The following is a 23,301-nucleotide window of genomic DNA, read 5'->3' on the forward strand; positions in this document are numbered from 1 at the left end:
GAGATCCAAAATTGGGAATTCGTATTGTCAAGATTCTGTTTATCGAGTGATAGCAGACGTTTTGAGCCACAATTCATCCAACCGGTAACAGCATACCGCGGTGGCGGTGTCCATGGTGTGGGGTGGAATTACTCTCTACAATCGTACTGAACTGCACATCATTCAGGGCACTTTAAATAGGGTGAGCTTCAGAGACGACATTATTTAGGGGTTTGTCTCTGACTTCCGAGACAATATTGGGCCACAATTCGTTTTTATCGACGGCAATGCCCGCCCTCGCCGTGCCAGATGTGTTCTTGAGGAAATTCGTCGTCTCGGCATTACCCACTTAACACTGCCAGCAATATCACCAGACCTAAACCCAATAGAGCACATTTGGGACAATTTACAGAAACGACTAAATAACTAAATTTAATACTAAAAAACTATTAATTGGATCAAGAAAATAAAAATTCTGGGAAAACCAGTGAAGATGTTTTCCACAATTTGTTAGGAGGTGCACACGGCTTTTGTTAAATCCTGTTTTATCTTTGTTTTTTTAAAAAATTATCTGTGAAAGATAATTTGATATTAAAAGATAAATGAAGCAAACTTTTATTCAAACCGTGATGCTGGCCAGTTTATTCATAATTGTTTTTTTTTATAATAATCGAAAAACGTATATTACATCTTCATAAATAAATAGATACTTTATTTTAATTATATTCCAAATAATTCTTCTGATTTATCTTTATTAAGCCCTATTAGGAAGAGAGATGTGAAGGTTTGAAATTTGAAGGAATTAGAAAACGACAAAATTTTAACCTTCTATTTCTCATTAACTATTATTACTGCTACATTGCAATTTATAGAGCTAACTCTTCTCTACAATTCGGTAAAGATTCATTAAAATCTGAACAACACGAAGAGAGATATGAAGGTTTGAAATTTGAAGGAATTAGAAAACGACAAAATTCCAACCTTCTATATCCCATTAACTTTTAACACTAAAACATTGCGATTAATATCATTTATAGTGCTACTTTTCTCTTTTCTTCCCCTTAATAGGTGTAAGAGTTGAACATCGCTTGAATATTACGTAGGGGAGCCCTGTCTCTATCATCCTGCGAAATTTCAATCAATATCGGGCTAAGATTTACAGAGTTATAAGCAATATTTTTGAGGAGGCCTCACATACATAGGGCTAACTCCTCTTCCATTTGGTGCACATCCTCAATACTCCGATTCGAATGACACTTCATCTATGAATATCGGTTCGCGCGTTTAGTCGCTTCGTTTTCAAAAAAGGAAACAAGAAGAGCAATTTTTGAAAATACCATTTTTGATCATTTTCGGCAAGTTCTTTCTCGAAATCTATTAGATCTGGGTTGTTAAACAAAATTACGGTTATAAAGAAGGATTTGCCCTATATTATAAAGAAAATTTGTGAATTTTATCTTTTATAAAAATAGAGAAAAAAAATTGTCAAAGTTGGGTGTTTTCAAACGTTTCGCTTTTTCGTGCAGTTTTTGACGATCAACTCTTTACAACTATCCTACCTGTCATTTCTTTTACTGCTTTTTATTTGATATTACATATGTAATATACTTCTTCTTTTTGAAGGTATATGGTATGTGAATATTGAAGTTTTACATATCCATATCGCCCACTAGATTGAAAGGAATGAATAGAAAACAACCTGCTTTAAGTGGGCGTAACTTCTCAAGCCAATGATTGTATAATGATGAAAGTATGTCGTCATTAGAAACCGGATCGTATGGTGTGAAACCGAATCATGGCTATAAATAGAGAATACGAAAATGCTTTGGAATTTTTTTTTACAATAATAACAATATCGTAACGTCATTTTTTGAAGTTAAGATTAAAAAAAATTGATGTTTCCAGGAGGAGAGGATGGAAAAATTCTTTTAAAGACGTTTTTACAATAATTAGTTCTAGAAGGGGTAAATTTTTTTTTTTTTAACTATTCGAAAAGAAAAATTTGGTTGCGTTCGTTATTTTTGTTTTTTCCTATTTATAAATCTTTAAAATTTGCTTTTCTGTGTGGTAAACGCCCAGTGCCAGCATAATACCTCTCACCTGAATGAAGCAACCCTTCTAAGGAAATCTGTATACCTAAGAAATCCCAGGACCTGGAAATATCCTAGAGTATTTTCTCCCTCAACACCCAGGAAGTAACCACTTTTTAAACCTTCTCTGAATAGGATAGATTACGGGCTTGACGGTAGATAAATTGGCTTTGTTCAACAGCTCTTTGATCCTGAAGTAGCTTCTTTAGAACCTTCCAAGCTTGCAAAATCCCTGAAAATCCCCGAGTTGTACTCGGCTTTTTTTTAGGTCTTTTGTTTAGCTAAGAAAGTGATTTGTAAGCATGCGCTTTTAATGTTCTAGTTACAATGATTCCAAGGTTCCAACTCTCTACACATCCAGTCTTTACAATCAAAAATACTACGAAAACTACTTAACGCTCCATTCTACATTTCTGACCTCAACATTCATAATGATTTCAAAATCCCTTTCATCAACGACCTTACTAAAACTAGTTTCTTAAAATTTCATTCCTTTACAGCAGCTCATCCTAATCCTTTAATTGTAACACTTATCTTCTTCCACATTACCAGGCAATCCTCCAAGGAGATTGAAGAGAAGATGGGCCCACCCGCGACCTACTCTCCTCATAACAGTATAGTGATCTGATCATGTTAATGGAGTGTCGCCACTGGGTGCCTTCTCCAATCTTAAATCAAGACACTATATTACATCGCATTTGCTTGTTGCAACAACCGTTGCAGTCGCAAATTTCAATAACAGATTTAAAAAAAAAAGTTACAATGATTTATAAAAATAATTGCTTTCAATAAAAATTAAAAAAAAATCTATTTATGCTCACAACATTTGAGGTCAATTTCAGTTGTTTACGTTTGGTAAAGATTGCAAAATTTGAGGATTAACGGTACATTTACGTTGTGAAATAATCTGATAGTAAAAGAAATATAGAACGTGCCTTATGCTTCTAAATCGATTTTAAAAAACTAATTTTTAACCATGTTAGTTGGTTGTGAGTGTCTGGTTTGGAAAGTTACTTATGAACATTGTATATTAAGCAAAATATAATAAAGGTGTTTGTTATTCAGACAATATCTTCTGCACTGAACGTTTGAATTTCCTTATAGGAAGTAATTTAACAAAGATCTCCTGCGAGGAATTTACCCTCAGATCCTTTTAAAGTACAAATTGACATGCTTTGTGTGTGTCTATCGAATTTCAATAACCCTTTATATGAATTAAGTTTACCAGTTTGCATTCGCATTTCGTTTTTTTCAAGCCGCTAATGTTAACCAAATAGCTGACTCTGGTATTTCTGTGATAATTTTCATTTAGTTTTTACTAACCTCTAATCAACTATATCCGTTGATTAGTTTTCGTTCACAACGAAGATTTGTAGAATGACCCTCTACGAACATTGCTTGTATTAGCCTCCCTGTCTTCTGAATAAGGGATCTCTCTATCTGTTATTTTAAATTGTCCAGATCATTTCGCCTTTATCTAGGGATATCATTATACTCATTGTTTCCATTTTACCCAGTTTTGGCGGACCTTCCTCTCAGTTATCTCAAAGTCTGTGAGGATCTTTCCCATGAGAATGTACACTAGAATGTGTGATTATCTGGTGCTGTTTTACCAGTTTTTAATTAATGATTACTTTGTTACCTATTAGTTCCCCAACCAAAATAATACTAAAAAATGTTCACTATTTTTTATTATAGAAGCAAAATGTTTTTAATTTTTACGAAATGGATTCTTCTTTGGCTAAGTTTCAATGTTCGAATATTTTTTGCATTCTTTGTTACTTTAAATTTGAGCAACACATATTAACGTCACTGTAATTTAAGAATCTCACTTGTATCAACTATTTACGAGAGAAATTGTCTCTCGCCGGTGACTGACCCAACTTAAAATAAATTCTACTTTTAGATCTTTTTCTAACAAGTCATGAAACTTATAGAGGATATTTTACACAGAAAAAGTTACCGCAATGTTTAAACATTCAACATGTCTTCCTATGTTGAGAGCATCAATACCTGTGAATATGAGTAATAAGTATTTTGTTACTCATAAAAGTTCATTCATAATCTAAAATTTCAAATGATCCAAAAAGTTGTTCACCTTTAAAACAAAGTCTGAATTAGTCATCAGTAGAAAGAGATTAGGTGTAATGCATAAAAGAATGCATGATGAATTTGTAATCGTTATAAAGAAGTTATTAAATGAGACAGAAAGAAGTTTAAGATTATTAGATGAGGTCTAGGATGAACTTCATTTGGTGTTATGATGTAATGGTTCATGAGGTGCTCATCAGGCATTGAATAAATTCTCCATAGTAAAAGTAATATGTAATATTGATTAGTACAGAATTAGGCAGACTGCCCAACCTAAGTTTTGTTTATGAAAGCTTTTTTTCCGCAAAGAATGAATAAGTTCAGTATGTAAATAGATTTAGATAATAGAAATTTAAATAGATAGACATTGGAAGAAGTAACACTGAGAAAAGTTAGAAAAAGTGACTTTTTTTAAGAGATATAGTGAACATACTTACCAAATTGAAGAATATTTAGGGATTCGAAAAATAAAAACTCATTTTGAAAATGTTTAACACATTATTGGATCCGCCATGCTGGAAAATATCTGATATTTCATCCTCACATCATGCGTTTTTTTTGTGAATCAATTTTTTTTTTCAAATTTTGATCAAATTCTGTGATTAAAACATCAGGTTCACGTAGAGAAATTTGATTTCCACTTACAAAGCTTTTGCCGTTGAATATCTTACTCACATGGTAATAAGACTTCATGTAAATGAATACCTACTTTCACAAACACAGTTAAAAGCTTACTTTTTTATGTACAATCGATTAGTTAAAAAAAGTTAAACGTTTGAAATTAGCGTTGTATTTTAAATCCTAATAAAGATTAGTTTTAATTTGTAGTGGAAGTTCGCTACTGCTTATTTTAAAAATGTGTTGAAAGTCCTTAGGGCTAGGTGAATTTGACTATATTTATTTTATGATTTCGTAGCTCTATCTGAGGCCAAGTTTGAGCTGTTTTAGTAAGACAGTCAGAAGAGGAAGAAACTGCAACCTTACGGGCCAGAATGTACAGAAGTTGAACATGGTCTTACATGTGATCTGCGATTATTTTTACATTTTGGATAGCCGATATATTTTTAAAGAATGATGTTAACAAATTAAATCGAGGATACTAGAATTTTGATAGAAATTATTAGAAAAAGAGGTGTTGGCAAATACACCATTGAATGAACTCATTTCGCCTTAAGCAACAATTACTAATGGAGTAGTTTTCTTAATGCCAAGCTAGGTAATAGCAGACAGGAAAGGAAATGTATTACGAGTAAAACATTGAAGAAAGAAACAAAAACTGACACATGTAATTAAAGAATAATTTATCAATTAGGTATAATAACTAACCTTGACATACTTGGAACAGGTGAATTTAAATTCCTATGTTTTATATTTTACTTACTATACTGCTAGAGAGAGCTAATATTGCAACGTATCATCATTTTGGAACAGGAGTTGCGATGGAATAATATTCAAAGGGCAAACATTGGCCATGAGAAAAACGAATCGTATCTTCATCGAATTAAAATATATAAATTAATCCTCTTAAAACTCAAACATGGAATAACATAATTTTAATATCTATTGTCTGATTTTTGATATAAAAAGGGTAAAATTAATTTAAGGTTACTTATGAGGGACGAAAATGAACAGTTTCACCTAATCTGTATGTTTCCAAATTTTTCAACGATTTTTTTTTTGTTTATATTTTGCTGTCTACAGGTTCTAGTAGGATCAAAAACTGATCAAAGTACTTACTATACCAGTGCTTCGAAGAACTTAGTGATAAAAATTTCTTCACTAGAATTTTGTATTTTAGTTTATTTAAATTCAATAAATCTGTGCATATTATAATAATAACGTTATAACCAAATATAAATATATAAATAAGTACATTTATTAATACTAGTATTAATACTAGTAAGTAGATTTATCAATTATGTCTTGTAGTCTGACATTTTAACTGTGGTGGAGAGTGAATTCAAAACTTCTTATAAAACCACTTCCTTGGCAATAAAACCGTCTGGGTAAGCACCAAAATCTTGGGTGAACTCCTCTCTTTTCTCTCCGGGTAGCCGACTTCTTAAACCAATAATCAATAGACGCCCTTCTAAGGAAAACTAATTGGTTAGAACTATCGTTGCAAGCAGAAGTGAGATGATTGTCTGACAGGGTTCTTTACCTCTGTTACTTCAACCAACACAATTCAATCTGATGTAAACAAAGTAAGACTTTTTTTTTTCTTTAGACCAAAATTATAATATGTCCACAATCAAAAGAGAAAAGATTCAGACAATTGTGACGATTACGGAGGGCGATCCTTCTTTATACACACCATTTTAATAAAGCAATCTGGAGGTACTGTGGCAGTAGGCCAAGCGTTGTAATTTTCAATGAATCCAAATAATTCTTTCAAAAAACTCCTGCAAATGAGTTCACTTCTCCGTCCCTGTTCCCAAACATTTCATCCATAGTCAGCATCCCGTTTTTCCTGGATGAAGCCAAATCCCGTTCCATTTGAAACTGTTTACACAACTCCAACTCTACTGTCCAGTCTTTATTCTTCAAAATAATTTCAGGCCTGCTGATTCACTCTAATTAGAGCACTAAAGACAGCAGTCCGAGCAAGTTTAACCCTTGAGTAACAACTCCCTTCCATTACACCAGTAATATTGAAATCGAATATCAATTTACTACTGTGTTAAAGAGATGTAAAAATTTGAAAATAAGTAAACGTAATAAAAATATTTGTTTACTTCTGTCCATTACTTCATTTTCAGTTTTGTTACTTTCTCCTATCTACTTTTTATTTGATCATATTTCTGTAAAGCCAATATTCCTCTCTGGAAGGACCACATTGATCCTTCTATTATTGCTGGCTTATATAATTGCACACTTTTATACTATTAATAACATATTCAATAGAAAACACCAGTTTATGCAGTTCTATATGGATGTTCGTCCTTAGGTTTTTTCTTCTGAGAAACCTCTTTCTCACTCGCCCAAGAAATTTTATCGGTAACGAGAGAACATCGTCCGGAGACATCAGTGCAATGAAAAAGGCTCCTTAGCTAATAACCTCAGTTGTTGCCGCGCCTTAATTTAAAAAAAAAAATCAAAATAAAAACAGTGATTTAAACAAGTAACTTCTTAAAATATCTCTGCAGTTGTAATGTCATATATGACTCATCGATTTGTTATGTAATTAGTTATTTATTGAATAAATTATTTATTAAAAGTGTAAAATTAGAAAAACAAAACAAAAATTCTTAATAACAGTCATACTGCAGGAGAGGTCGGCCCTGTTTGTTATTTGATGAAATTATTCATTGTTGACCTCCCACCTCTATGATATCAACCATGATGTCAGATTACCTACTATACGTTCAAGTCAAACTCACCTTGGCAGGACCACGTATTTAACGTGACCTATAGTATAAAATGACGTAGTAAGACAACTGTTATTTTTCTATTTGAATTACGTGTAGCTATTTTAATCTTTCAGTATGGATTTTTGTTTGAAAAGCTGGAATTTATCCTTACAATCGATTGTGCATCAAAATAAATGGATCAATAAGATTTTTTGGTTTAAATTAAATAACCTATTTTTTGAAAACCTTTCCTTTATTTGGCAATAAATGAAAGGCATAGATGTGTCAGCTAAAGAAGTGTCAGAATCTAACCAGAGGATTGGAGACGCGTAGGAACATGCAAGTTTTGCCAGCTCTATAAGCCAGTTGGACAAATTGCTGCGATAATGTTGGCAATTGAAGTGATAATCAAAAAGACGGAGCTGCTCATGCTAATCGACTAATCGATGCTGGTCGGCCGAAATAAGAGAACTTAGATAAAAGAAAGAGAGATTTGCGGCTTAGTGCAATGAGATAGCTTACTATCGCGCATTGGGCAGTGAATTCGCAATCTGTTGTGTCAATATAGTGTGGTTCTGACAGGGGAATGATGGCCAGCGCGGAAAAGAACATCTATTTGAAGGAAACAAAGAGGCCCAGTTAATAGATGAAGTGAAGCAGTTAAGGGACTTAGCCAATACGCACGGTCTTGCCCATAACTGTAATGGTTGATTTCGATTCGAGACAGCGCGCAACCATCATTGTCACCTTTCTATCATATTGGCATGGTGGAAACTCCAACAGCTCGCTATGTCTCATGGGTAAAGAAATGACGAATGCTCGGCCCTCGAGCGAATCGATAAAAGTTGCATCTCGAGGACAAATCCATATTGGGTTGCACGAAAACGATGTTATTGAATAAAGCGAATTTATTTTGGTTTGTTAATTGAATTTAATTAAAAAGATAAGAGAGATTGAAGAATATGAAAGATCTATCTAAGATGATTATTTAATTATAAAAAATATAAAGTATCAAAATAATAAATAATGTTCAAGGGCAATAAAACGAAAATGAATACTTGTTTTTTATTGGTCAATTTTTTTCACGTTTCAGTTTGGTTTTTAATCGGCTTGAATGGGAGTAATAAGAAAATAAGCAACTAATGGAATGCACTTTTAATAAATTTAATTTAATAAATGGTGAAATTAAACGATTCCTTGATGTTACCAATCATTTTTGTTCTAAAACAAAGGACACTATAAATATCTTTAATTTATTTACTATCAGAAATAATTTTAGTTGAAATAAAACAGGAAATACGAGTATATCTGTTGAATAAGAAAATTTTAACTATTTAATCAATAAACCTTGTTAAAGTTGAAAATAGTATTCCATCTATGTATCCAACACTAGCGCTCTGTTCTAGAGAACCAAGGTTTCGTAAATGTTTCTTTTTTTTTACCACTCTGCCTCAGTTCTTCTTCTTCAATCTTCTACTTCCGAGTGCTGCAAGGTCTGCAGAACCATCTTAATCAGGTAATTTCATACAGCCTACTATTACCGAGATTTCCGTTCCGAAGGAGAGTTACTACTTCCACTTTCTCTCTACATATTCCCGCCACCAGTCTCGAAGCTTTCCACTAATCATTCTCCTTCACTGCGCCATATATCTTCCTCGAAAATATGTGTTTAGAATAATAATTCACAGTAGATAATGAACAGACAATAAAAAAAACTTCTTGATTTGTATGAATCACTGATTATATAATTGTTTTTTTTTCAGGAAATTAAAAAAATAACAATACTAACCACAAGTAGACTCTTGAAAACCTGCACCTCTAGCATCAGCTCCAGTTCTGAATCCTTTCACTAGTAATAATCGCAAGATATCGTGTTAATTTCAGTTTAATTTTAGTAACTAAATTATAATATTACAATAGAAAAACAAGTTATGGACGTACATAAGGATCGCCTTTATTTTTTATAACTTATTACTGTTATTGTGTTTTAAGGGCTTTAATTTTACACTCTACTTTTTAATTTGACATGAGGCATTTTGTTGTATTATTAATTATTTCTACTGATTTATATTCAAATACAATTATATGTGTCCGATAAATCTTTCAGAATTTCAGTTAAAGTTTCTACATAAAGATCAAATATACTACCAGGCCTCCAATAAATTAAGGCAACTATAACTTTAGTGGTCCCATAGTTTAATTCTATTATTAAGATGTTGTTATCTTTGTAAACAATACTAGAACTAAATTTACAATTCTTATTAATTAATAACATGAGGCCACCACTAGCTCGACCTACAGATTTCTCTTTAACAACCGGACTTACAAACGTTTCAAAATTATCCAAATAAAGAGGCAATTTAATATTTTCATTTACCTTCCAAGTTTCACATAAACCTATTATATCAAATTTTGCTAATCTTTTTAAAATATCTAAATCTATATTAAATAAATTATTAAAACCATTAATATTCTGAAAAAATACTTTGATATTATGATTTCTATTTAACCCAACTAAATGTCCTGACAATTTCTGAGAAAATTCTTGAAATTCCGGAGAAATACCGGATCGTTTTCCTTCTTGGGGGTGGTTGGTGTCCTGAGCTGTAATTATAATTTTGTGGATAATTTATTTTTGTATTGTATATATTGAACAGATTTGTATTTAGTTAATTTTTTATAGATTTTGCCTAACTCGTGTTATGAGTTGTATTACTCAAAAACAATAAAATTTTGATTTGATATTCAAATACTATGGTTTTCTTCATATTTTAAATTCGGAATCAATGAAAGGTAACCGACGAGGTAGTAATTAATTACTAAGTTGTGAAACGTTTTTTAAGCTGTAGCATGCTCTGCGCTACAATCCATAGCATCCTTAACTCCCTGGCTCCAAATCTGTCGCTGTCCAAATCATGTGCTCTGCTCTTTTCAGTGCGACGCTCAAGTTGCGTTTCACCTTATCGTTTCATTTGCTCCGTGGCCTTTTACCACTCTTTTACTAAAATTTCTTCTTCGCAGCTCTGGAAAGTAACTTAGAATGGAACAACTGCCATTAAAATGAAATACGCGGATGGCCCCATAATTCTTCTTTTTATTTAGTCGCTTATTTTATCCATGAGGCTGCCGAATTTTAAAAAGTTTACGCTCTTGTAAATGTAAACTTCTTTTAATTCATCTACAACGTATGCCGAAAGTTTTTCATTCTTCATTTTTCTTGATTTACTGAAGGCGCATTTTTGTTTTCCTATTGAACACGAAAACATATATTAATATTAGAATAAAAGAGTTCAGAAAGTTTAAATGAGCACAAAGTATTCTAACAAAATTTATAGATTAATCGATACTGTTACAATGAAGACTTTAATGTAACTAATCTCCGTTATTGGATGATTGTAGATTGCTAACAGCTAAGTTTACTAAACAAAACTTGTACTGTCATTGTTACAGTGAACAAACTCGGTTGTTGCTGTTTAATTGGGAAGCGGAGAGCATGATTTCCTCTGTACAAATTTCCTTTTTTTAACGTTCTAGTAATAAAAAAAGAAACGTGACCTTGTTTTCTCACTTTCTATTTACTAAACACGTTTTCACTTCGTCATTTTCTTCAACCAAATAAAAGTTATGCGATCTTTTTATTTGTTAACAAAAAATTACAATCATCTTTGTTTTGGTTAATGGATTATTCGTTACGTACTGCTATTTTTAGTTACTTCGTCTATGATCTATTCAATGACTAATTACGCTTTTACATGTACTCTTCTTTACTAGTATAATATTATAAAAGATTATTAAGTAATTAAATATTAAATGAATTATTAAAAGTTTCTGCAAGAATATCTACGAATAATTTGATGTTTAAACGGTTTTAATTTTTCTCTGTTGCACTCTCACTCCTCTACTCTTCCTTAGCGTCATATGATCTGTAATCGAAATAAGGATGGCACTGGACTGACTGTATTGTGAACAAAACTACTGATGCACTTCAGATAAGTGGGAACGCGAAATGGGAAGGCATTTCACTTCCCGCAGAAAGCCTGAATACTTACCGAATAATGGAGGAGCATATACCCTTTTTTAAGAGGGGAGGGCTGTAAAGAAGTTGTTATCCCAATGATCGGCTCCCCTAACTACCTGAAATTTCCCAGGAAAACCTGGTTCCCTGTTGCCTGGGAGAGCCTTCCTCGGTAAATCTAGGCTTAGGGGAAGGAGCACCAGGGATTATTTATCTCATATCTAGTTAGAAAGCAGATTGGTCATACATTTGAAGTAAGATATTACAATTATTAATGCATCTCCCTCCAAAAGATGTGTATATAAATAAAATATCTTGATAAGAAAAATGTGTAAAATAAATTTAATGTCCCAACTTTTTATGAAACAATAATTTTAAAGTCTATAGCTAGGAGGCAGAGCACATGGGTAAAAGAGAATAACCGCTTAAAATTCTTAATATTTTTTCAAAATACACATAATCCATGGCTTAAATACAAAACAAGGTAAGTTGGCTTTGTAACAATTCAAAAAATTATTAAAAATTAAATGAAATGAAATTATTTGAAATTTTAAAAGACTTATCAGTTTTTTTGATACAGCAAAGTTTGCATATCACGGGAAGTTGCTAACTTTATATTGCTGTAACTGTGGGATCTGACAGGAAGTTAGCTTGTTTTTCAATTTTCTCAAAATTGTTCCAAAAATTGTATTTAAATTTTGTACACTTACTGAATTTAGGTAGATTTACAACTTTTACTCGTTAAATTTTTTACTTGAAAAATTCAATTAGGGACACTTTATTACTTAGAGTAATGTACAGTCCTATAACTTACATCCTATTTATGAGGAATAAATGTGTCTTTATAGTTTGTGTTTGTGAAACTCATCAAACAAGAAGTACCACTTTGCTGAAAAGAAGTTCAATTTAGTTGAACTTTTCTCTTTTCTTATGTTTGGACATTAAGCATGATATGAACACATAGTGAAATACGAGTATTTCACTTTAAAACAAAAATAAATATTTTTCTGGTCAAGTTCGTTTCAGGACAATATTAGGTAATGGTGGATGGGTTTTTACTTCTCTCTAAAATATCATATATTGGATCTTAGGATGTATAAACTGTAATCATAGTAATAAATAAATACGTCTCAAAAATTCGGGTCCATTGACACATTGCGAAACTTCTAAAAAGTCCAATCCTCTTCTGCAGTTTTACAAACTAAGCCAAACCTCTTATAAGTACATAATAAAATTAAATCATCGGGTTAGAATCAAAGTTTTTTTTAAAGCAGTTGAATAATTTTTGAGACCCTATATTGGTATCAATCAATATTTAAGCTTATTAAATGAAAATGAATTTCTCTCCCTAACTTAAAAATTTAAAAGTTTTTACATCATCTACACTGTTAACAACATAAACAAAAAATTGCTTTTATTTGTCTAGAGAACAGTTTATAGTCTCATCACATATTTTGAAAAGTACTATGTTGTTTTTGCTGGTTGTATGCGTCTGCCCTGGATATAGGATATGCGGAAGCCAAAGTTATTTGGTATGAATGGTGCATTGCCCTTAACACTGACTAAACTGCAGACAAAAGCATAAGTTCGAATTTCAATATTAATAATTGTTATTAAAGGAAATGATATTAGTTTCGAAATAGAAAATCTTTTCTATAAATTTCTGTAATGTAGAAGTGTTTCTCAGGTAGTAGAATTGAAGAACCTCAAGAAAAGCAGATTTGTAGCATGAAGCTGGTAGAAAAAATATTTGAGAATAAACTTTCAGGAATTTGTATTAAAAACAAAAAGTTGTTTATAATAAACGTACAAAATTCAATTGCACTTGTTTAGCACCTACGTTGAAGGAATTATGTTACATAATAATAAAAAATGTCAGTGAACTACTTGAATGATAATGAAAAGCAATTAGTTAATTAAATAAAAAAGAAAAAAGTTAACTGAACCAACATAACTTCTTACAAAGTACAATCCTTTATTGTTCATAATGGAAACGATGCATTTAGAAATTAGAGGAATGTTTTGCCCATGATGTTTAATACGATGATACCATAAAATTGTAATGTCCGAGACATGAGTTAATTGTTAGAATTGAAGTTAAATAAATAGAAAGAAAAAACGTATTACTTAATTAAAAAAAAAAATCTGTCAACAATATTTTATCTAACATAAGAAAGGCTGAATATCAATTGCTCTAAAAAGGAGTTCTCGAAAATAAATAAGAATTTGCATCGACAAGTATGTATTTAGCGCATATGTATGCGCTATATATTTAACGTATAATATGTACAAGTATGTATTTAACGCAAAGTGATAATATGTGGTGATAAAGAGGGACTTTATCAATGAAAGTTAGATTTCTCAAACATATCCTGAACAGTTCACTGAAGATGGATGGAAATCGAAACCAGACAGAATTAAATATAAATAGTTAAATAAAAAAAGCACGCTATATCTAAGGAGTGTACGAGTATTACCTAGTGGTAATGCTCTGGAGGGGTTATTGTGCAACTGGTAGAAGCCAAGTAAAACTGGTTGGTGAATTTCGTATGTTTATTTTTTGAAAAGATAAATATAGCAAGAAGTAATCTGTAATTTATTAATAAGTGTGCTATTAATTAAGTATAAGTTTGGTAATTATTTATTCATATAAGTTCAGTTAGACTTTTGCTATAACAAAAACACTTCCCGAAAGTTACTTTTTTGGGTAAAAAAAGTATTATAAACTATCCTTAAACCACTATGTCAAAGAGAAGATATACGTTTGGCCTTTTTGTATTTAGATACAGAAGATGTGATGTGATCGATGCTATAAATTATTGAAATTTTGTTTTAAAAAAATCAAAATGTTTTTGCTTATTTTAAACCAATCAGGACATTCCTTTCTTCTCACACATTTTAATATTTTATTATTATTTTTTTAATTTAAGGTACGGTAACATCTTAGTTAAATAGCGTTCGAAGCTATTTTCAGTGTACTTCTGGCATCTGGTTAGTGATCGTTTAGTAAGAAATAATAAATCTATGATAAAGATTTTCTTTAAAGATAGTATTCTAACTGTTGATATAATAAAATATCAAAATTGTTCGGTGTTCTAAATATACATAAAAGTTAAAATTTACTTATTAGTAATTTATTTTTATATGACTTTTTCTCTTTCTTTATTTGTGCTCTGTATTTGTTTCTAGTTGTATAATATAATTGTTGTAAATATAATAGTTGTATATCAGAAAAATAATTTAGTTTTACATCTCTTCTCAATCGTCGGGCTTTGTACTTCCAATTTCTTACAGCCGAAGTTAAACTATTTTGCTACTTCTGCTTAGCAATTCTTGGCAATCTAGTCAACTTTCCGAAATTCTTTTTATGAAAATTGATTTTATGAAGATGAGCTGTTCTCAAAAGCCTTTATTGTACAGTGAAACTATATTGAAGCCAAGTAACAATTAATACCTGAAATTTGAAGAAAAACTTTTGGAAGAACGGATGAATTAAAAAGTAGATACTCTGATTCGAATTGGAGATTTCCCACTTATATCTGACCTTTTTTTTCATATAAGTTCAGTTCAGAATTGATTATTGCTTAGTTAGAGGCTGTTACAAAAAAAAATACACCTTTATGTATTCTTATATATTATCCGACATGTTCTTTTTCAACATTCAATCAAAATTGCCTGTGTGATCAGGAAAAATGTAAGAGAATCTGCAAAAAATTAAATAATTTTGTTGAAATGTAATTCAAAATAGCTTAAGGACTAATTGGTCAATTTTGTTTTAGGAATGACAGTGAACACATCACTCTATCCATATGGACCACCAGATATTTGCCCACAAGGGCTTCTATTGCCGCTTGTTGACGAAAGATCTTGGGATATTACCTTGAGAACTGTGGTGTACTTCTTGGGTTTACTCTACTTCTTTTTGGGTGTAGCAATGGTTACGGATATATTTATGTCATCAATAGAAACAATTACTAGCAAAACTAGGAAAATATACATGTCAAAGACTGGAGGAAACTCTAAAAAGGTATTCATTTTATATAATTTAATTTTCAACGAGCAGTTATTCATAACATTTAGTGCATATATAGTTATTTTCAAATCGGTGTAGTTTATAGCATTTTAAAGAAACACTCTTTAACAACAATCAATTCAAATACAGGTAATATTTAGTGTGATTCATTCAGGTGTGTAATAAACAGAACTTAAGACAGTCCATGCTCTTCAGGCAAGTTAGTAGCAACTAACATTGACCCATTCTCTGACATTTTAAAGCGTTGGAAGGGTATCCTTAACAAATGTAGGAAGGTCAGCTAGATATATTGAGAGTCTATGTTTACTAATATCTCTTGGCAAAGTGAAAAGAATCTATATTGCGCTGAATCTAGAAGCTGAGTTTTTATTGGAAATATATGTTTTTTAGCGATTAAATTTCGTTACCTAAATTAATACTTGTTGAAGACAAAATTCCTACTTAAAGGCTAAATTAAATATATATTTATTTTATTAAATTACAATAATTGAATGAAACAATTTATTAAATTAACCTGTGGCGTAGGCAGCTACATAAGTACATTGATTTTCTCAATGTGAAATAAACAATGCTTATTTCATCACTCTAAAATATTAACATATTGAAAATGTGGTTGGATCCGCAGTGCAGGATAAATATTGCTTGTTTTATTCTGCGTAGAAAACTTTTTTATTTATTTTCATCATAATTAGAAGTTCATTCAACAGTTTGGTATAGAACTTAGAGAATTAAACTTCCACTCACCAAGCTTCTGACACACTAGAATTGTACAGTGGCAGTGGAGTGATTGGTGTGCAAATTTTTTATAATGGTATATGCAAGACTAAATAAAAAATTGTTTTAAATAAAGTAGCAAAGAGTACTAGATATTCGGCTAGTGCAAGCAGGAAGAAACTTAGTATTAGCGTAATGCTTAACACCTAACTGATGAATAAACCTCTGACGATGGATGCACCCAAGTTGTATCCTTCAACACCAAAATCTTCTTAATTTCAGGAGGTTTCGTGTGATGAATTGGGTTTTAGAAAAATGGGCGGAAGTTCATAGTTTACTATTTTAACAATTAATATTTTACCAATTAATAAAAAGAAGATATCCACGAGACTTACACTTAATAGTACACGCTCATAACCAGTACTCTAGAAACTCCTCCAATACTCTCTCAGATTCTAAAATTTCTTTGACATCTTGAAATGTGGGATACATCCAGATCTTGAAAGGTCTCAAAGCATTCCCTGTAAAAAAAAAAAAAAAATGGCTACTTTCGTGGGAGAATGATTAAATATAAATTATTATTAAATAGTGATACGAAAACTTATAGGAATAGGAATTAAAAGATTTTGAAATTCTCAATAATTTAAATTAAATTAATCAGCTCATTGAGTTACCACATGAGTAAAAAGTTAATTTGTTAATGAGTTTTTAATAATTCCTATAAACGTTTCCTAAAAATAAGTACAATCTAAACTTCTTGAATGATTATTTAGAATCAAATTTTATTCAGTTAATAAGAATTGATGAATATTACTTTTCGAAAGAGAATCACACAACATTTCTAAACTTTATTATTAAATACTGTATTTTGTTTTTGTTTTAGCAGAACGGTGGCTACAATGCGGTAGGAGGTGTAGTGGCTGGATTAAGGGAAGATGAACCAGAAGTTGTAGAAGTTAGAGTTTGGAACGACACAGTAGCAAATTTAACTTTAATGGCCTTAGGTACGTCTGCACCAGAGATCTTGCTCTCTACAATTGAAATAATCGGACACCATTTTGAAGCTGGGCAACTAGGCCCAGGTACAATTGTTGGTTCGGCTGCATTTAATCTGCTGGTTATTACAAGCATTTGCATGCTATCTCTGGAGGTTAATGATACAAGAAGAATTAATAGATTCAAGGTAAAGTAACTATCATTTAAAAGTTACCTTCAATAGCATTATTAGGTTCGATCGTTTCTTTTTAAGGATTTCTTTTATTGTATTCAACACGTAAAATATTTCTTATTTCAAATTGTTGTTTTTTGAAAAATTGGCTATTTATCTGAGAGTTTATTGGCCTTCCACTATTTATTTGGTGCTGAGATTTTCGGCGAGTCTTCGAAAAGGCTATTTTGCTGGATCTTATTACATGCCATAAAGCAGCTTCCCGCTCCTCTATTATCTTTAGAATTGGAGGATGTTGGATTTGAATTTCAGAACTGGAATTTACTTTTTCACTTGACTTACACAACTACTTTTTCTGATTATTTCTTTTCCTGGCTTTTTGATTATAAAATTTGTTGAAAGTCTTACATTTACCATATGTATTTATGTTTTGTGCAGGTATTTTTGGTCACCGGTTTGTTTAGCTTCTTAGCTTATATCTGGCTATTTGTAATTTTACGAGTGATATCACCAGATAGAGTGGAGCTATGGGAAGCTATTTTGACATTCATTTTTTTCCCACTCTTGACATTGTTTGCCTTCTCTGCAGACAAAGGCTGGTGCGGCCTTGGCATCATTAGACAAAGCAAGAATAAACAACAACTGGAGCTTGGGCCGCTTAGGGGTGATGAAAGTTGGTATACTTTTTCTTAGCTTTGTACCTAATTTATTAAATTTGGATAATCATTTAATTTACTTAACTATAACTTATTCAAAAATTTATATCTGCAAGCTCTACAATGGTAAATCTTTGATTGTAACACAGCTGATAAGACTCTTGCCGAGCGTTCATTTTTTCGCGAGGGAAAGTTAGACAATCAAAGTCTTGTAACATTTGTCAAGGAAGTCAAGAAATATCCAGGTCTCACAGATGAAGATGCTGCACTTTTAGCGGCTGCCAAGTAAGTTTTTTTTGTTTTTTCCTGCAATAGAAGATTGAACTTCAAAAAGGTGTCAATCAACTGTTGATTCATCTGTTATTTTCATTTGAACTAATTAATGGTTTTCCAATAAATCGTTTGGTTTTTAGCGGTAAGATTACTTAATAACTTCATTGTTTTTACTTTCTGTAAAATTTTTTATAGTTTTTACAAAATTTTGTAAAATATGAAGAGAACAGAAGAGACAGAAATGAGTTTTAGAAATTGGCACCGCTTTAGAAGGAGTTTATATTTGCTGGAGAGATTCTTTTACCTGAAAAAAAAATTAAAAGATTTCGTTTGAGTATCACTAGAGCTTCACAGTTGAAGTCTAATCACAAAAAGTGAAAACTTTTGTGAAAAGTGAAAAAAAAAAGTGTTTTTCTTCACTTTTGAAGGTTTATTTTTGTTTATTTATTTTATTTTATTTTTTTGTACCCAAGAAATGGGGTCCATAGAGACCTCACGTAAAGCGTATTAATAAGTTAAACATTTTCTTAGTTATAGTAAATTTTTTTAAGAAAAAATTAATTAGAAATTGAAATTTTTAATAGTACTCCTAAAAATCTTATGAGTAATTGATGTAATATTTAAGGCTTGTCAATCTGCATTAATCTTGGCCCTCGATCTTCTTCAGTACACTTCATACGAGTACGGATACTTCTTAAGAGATTATTATTATTATCTTCTTTTTTTTTTTATCTCGGAATGCAAGGTGCCAAAGAGCAGCAAGCGGGCCAATTAAATTAATATTATTATCCTGATTTACTCTTGTAAACAAGTGTAAAGAAGCACCTACCGGGCAAGAAGAAGCCAAGTTGCTCTCTTGCTATTAACCAGCGATCTTTAGTTGCTTTATTCCTACAAGCCAAGAAACCGTCTCTCTAAGTGTGCTGTGTCCAGCATAACAACTTCCTTTATTTATAACTATTGTTTTTTATACATCAGTTATAGAAAATTTTGCGTTCTATCAGATTTTTCTGCCTTCAATATTTTTATAAGAATTTTCCGAAATTCCCTGATTTGAAAAGTCCATTAGGAGAAGTCCAAATGTGTTTCACCAATGTACATACACATACAGTTTATTCCTTTAGGCAATTTCTTAAGGTTACATTATTAATATCACATTCCACTTTTAATATTGATAAGTAAGTAAGTGTCTATAAGTTCATTTATCTTTTAAGAAAGTAATTATTATGACGGACTACCTGGAATGTCCTCTGTATTGAAGTGAACCTCGTCACCATATACTTTCCTCTTTCTCTCTTGTAACCCAGTTTTATACCTTTCAAAGTGAATTAACTTTATATTCTTGGGGTGAGATCATATTGCCATAAGGTCGTAAAAAAAAAAATGAATTTTCAACCTTAGTACTTCTTTAAAGGCTGGTGAATGCACAACCCCACTCGCAAATGTGGTACAGGATTGGAGCAGTAAGGACTATGACGGCAGGAAAGAACTTACAACCAGTACTTAGCATGCGTTTAAAAGAGGTATGACTTGTACAGTTTGTTTTTCTTTTAAAATTATATTTAATATATTGCTAAAAGAATTTTAATACAGCTGATGACTATGTATGTAATTATTTTTTATATTGTTCTCTTTATCTATTTTCTTTATAAGATTAATTATTTCAATGAAAATACACTTTGAGTATGCCCTAAGGTTTTTATTTTGATGAGATCACCAAATAGCTTAAATCATGGAGTCATTGTCGTTATTTAATTAAATATTGTAATTTAGGCTTAAAAAATATACATACATCTGACATTTACATTCTCTTTGTATTAATTAATATATTATATAATTATATTACACTCCAAATTGGTAGTGTACATTTAAGCCCCTCCTGAAAAATTAGGCGATTACTTTACTTTTCTTACTAATTGAAAAGATCTTTTTCCCCATTTTCGTTTGATTTAATTAAAATAGTTGATTTGACGATTAATTAACAGGTTTACGACACAATAAATGCTGACCCTAAAGCTCCAGATCTAGGAAATGTGCCGCCAGCACCTGATTCTGAAAATAACGCTGTAATCGAATTTCATGCAGCTACAGTGGCTGTTAAAGAGAATATTGGCAAGTTTGCAGTCTCTTTATGGCGCCACGGAAATCTTGAACATCAAGTAAGAGTTAGGTGTGTGGAAAATTTAGAATATCATAATAATTAAGTACCTTTCAGAAAACAGCCTTTTCATGATCTCTCAATAGTTGCTTATATTAATTCATATTAGTAAGGCGCGTTGTTGTACACTTAGTTTCAAATTTAAGTTATGGCTCATTTTTCTTCTTGGTGCTGACATTCGATTAATTTCTTTTATTGATCAGTTTTGCAATAATTATGAGAGTTTTTCAATTTTGTTTAATTCTTTACAAGGATCCAGACTATTGACGGTACCGCCAGAAGGATTGAAGATTATATTCCAATTAATGAAATCATCACTTTCGAACCCAAACAACGCGAGAAACAGGTTCATTCCTAACTTAATTGTTTTAAAACATTATTTATCTTCTTTCTTATTTTGTAAATTTTATTTTTCAGGTAATAGTAGAGATTGTTGATGATAATAAATGGGAACCAAATGAAGAATTCTTCTTACGATTAAGTTTACTACATCACGACGATAATGAAAACGTGCAACTTGGAAGAATCTCGATAATGGAAGTTACCATTTTAGATGATGACGGTACGCCTTTATTTATGAAATGTGTCCAATACTTCTTTTATCTTGAATTTGCTGAAAGATAAATTCGTAATACGTTGTCAACATTGAAGAATCGCATTTGTGAATCATTTTTAATTGTATTATTTAGTTATTAATATTTAATAAGTAGCTTATTATTATTTAATAAATAACTCTTTTCCTTGGTGTATTGACGTTGGTGACGCCATTGGAGTTTAGTGAGCCGCAATTTTAGCAGAGACAATAACACTCCGGTGTTCTTGGAATTTTGTTGTTCTTAAATGTTCTTGGACATTGCCCAAACAATATGTTCCTTTGTGAAATTAAATAATGTAGTAATAAATATATTCATTTCACATCAAAAATTGAATCTATTAATACGCTAAGCCACACCCTTCACTTTCACTGATTGATCTCTTTGTGAAAGAAAGTTCGTTGCCTATCCCTCTCGCCCCAAGTTTCTATCTATAGCCATCTTAAAGTCCACATTATCGTCGCAAGCAAAACATTTTTCTTCTAGTAAATTAATTAATGAATACTTGACTCCGGTGATAGCGACATATCGCATTAATTAATTTATAATTTGGTAGTTCATTTACTGATAAAATTGTTCAAAAATATTTTCGTTTTAATCTTGTTATTTAGATCCTGGCATATTCTCATTTGAAAAACGAGGAGCTATTGTTAAAGAAAGTGCTGGCTCAGTAAGTCTCAAAGTAATAAGATCAAGAGGATCTGATGGTGATGTCTCTATTAAATGGCGTACGATAGATAAATCGGCAATAGCTGGAAGAGATTACAAAGGAGGCACTGGAGATCTCAATTTCAAACACGGAGAGGTAAGGTCTTTATTTGTATTTATTTATTTTATTTTTAACGTTTCGTTGGATCAGCAATTCTGAGCAATATCAGTGATTTCATCCATTGTAGCTTGATTATTGCTTACAATGCTGTCCATCTTTGGATATTCGCCCATCTTTTAAGATCGATCATCTGTTTGTGAAGAGATTGTTGTCTTCCATTTATAAAGCTTTAGTTACGTTATTATCTCACTATCTGACTGAATATAATTTGACTGGAGATGGATGACAACTGATCGGAATAACAACAAACTAGAATCCTCTGACGTATGTAATCATTCTTTACTTTTTTTGAAAGCTGCTTGGTTTAATTAAAACGCGTAGAAAAATGTGAAACCAAAAGCACATCGAATTACCAACATTGAGTTGTAACAATAAATCAGAAAGAGAATGACTTCTTTACTTTACCTTGAAAGCAAAAATGAATCTGAAAAACTGGCAAGTTATGTAGTTGCGCGACAAAAAAAAACCCTTCTCCCATTTAATTTGATTGTGAAGACGCATCCACATTGTACCTTGTTCTTACTTATTTAAAGCCTAATCTTTTTGTTTTGGATTTTTCTCTTAGCCGATTTGTAAAAATAACTTTTATTTGAATGAGTGGTTCCTCATTGAAACTTCTTCTTTTTATTAAAATGTAATGCTTAATAGCGTTCCAAATTTTGTAATTGTTCAGGCTTCTGTACATTATTTCGCAATTAGCCCAGAAAGTATTTTTACGTTCAAATTTCCACTTTCAATAGAACACTGAGAGTTCTCAAACAAATAATTTAAATATATACGTATATACATTTGCGAATTCTAAGTATATAAACAACATAGTTGCGTTTATCATGAGTGGCGTAGTAGTGGCCCGTCCTGAAATTTGAAAGGAAGCATAAACAGTACGTTTGGTAATTTAATTAAAATAATACCTAGCATAATTTAAAATAATAATAGTATCAGTTATTATGATTGAATATTTTTTAATAGGTCAGTAGAATAATTGAAATTCCAATCATAAATGACTTGGATGCCGAGAAGGATGAACATTTTGAAGTTGAAATATTTGCCCCAACAGGAGGTGCAAGAATAGGGAACATAAATAGATGTGCAATTACAATTACAAATGATGACGGTTTGTACATTAATTTTTGAGCTATTTTAGATATGTAAACTTCCTAAAATATCTAATTAGTTAATAAAATTATAGCATTAGTATATTGTTATTCGACATGAATATTGTTTTGAAATTGAAACTTTCGTTTATTTAGATTATTTCTATACATATAATCTGTTAGAAGAGCTTAGTTATAAACAGTAAATTATAATGATAAAAATGGATTCCAAATGGAAGGAAGAAAAAAATAATTACC

At 31.2% G+C, this 23,301-nt stretch overlaps 1 protein-coding gene and 1 long non-coding RNA gene across 4 annotated transcripts in view; one reads left to right on the forward strand and one right to left on the reverse strand.

The window, feature by feature from the left end:
- LOC141460814 (sodium/calcium exchanger 2-like) overlaps positions 1-23,301 on the forward strand; it is a 35,812-nt gene that overhangs the window by 6,715 nt on the left and 5,796 nt on the right. For 2 of the 3 annotated variants that reach the window (XM_074141170.1, XM_074141180.1), the window contains exons 2-11: positions 15,305-15,552; positions 17,156-17,455; positions 17,879-18,113; positions 18,246-18,381; positions 19,784-19,892; positions 20,355-20,539; positions 20,780-20,873; positions 20,945-21,089; positions 21,732-21,925; positions 22,919-23,063. In XM_074141170.1, the coding sequence (XP_073997271.1) occupies positions 15,307-15,552; positions 17,156-17,455; positions 17,879-18,113; positions 18,246-18,381; positions 19,784-19,892; positions 20,355-20,539; positions 20,780-20,873; positions 20,945-21,089; positions 21,732-21,925; positions 22,919-23,063 (1,789 nt within the window). In that variant the 5' untranslated portion in view covers positions 15,305-15,306. The remainder of the gene's footprint in view (positions 1-15,304; positions 15,553-17,155; positions 17,456-17,878; positions 18,114-18,245; positions 18,382-19,783; positions 19,893-20,354; positions 20,540-20,779; positions 20,874-20,944; positions 21,090-21,731; positions 21,926-22,918; positions 23,064-23,301) is intronic. The other variant, XM_074141189.1, reaches the window with a different exon arrangement.
- Positions 14,979-17,883, reverse strand: LOC141460825 (uncharacterized). Its single transcript, XR_012462386.1, has 3 exons — positions 17,483-17,883; positions 16,668-16,793; positions 14,979-15,229 (listed from the first exon to the last, which is right to left on the reverse strand). It is a non-coding gene; the product is annotated as an uncharacterized lncRNA (long non-coding RNA).

Source organism: Rhodnius prolixus, unplaced genomic scaffold, assembly GCF_049639745.1.
Source record: "Rhodnius prolixus isolate KJV_2025 unplaced genomic scaffold, Rpr scaffold_1, whole genome shotgun sequence".
In the NCBI taxonomy this organism is placed as follows: domain Eukaryota; kingdom Metazoa; phylum Arthropoda; class Insecta; order Hemiptera; family Reduviidae; genus Rhodnius; species Rhodnius prolixus.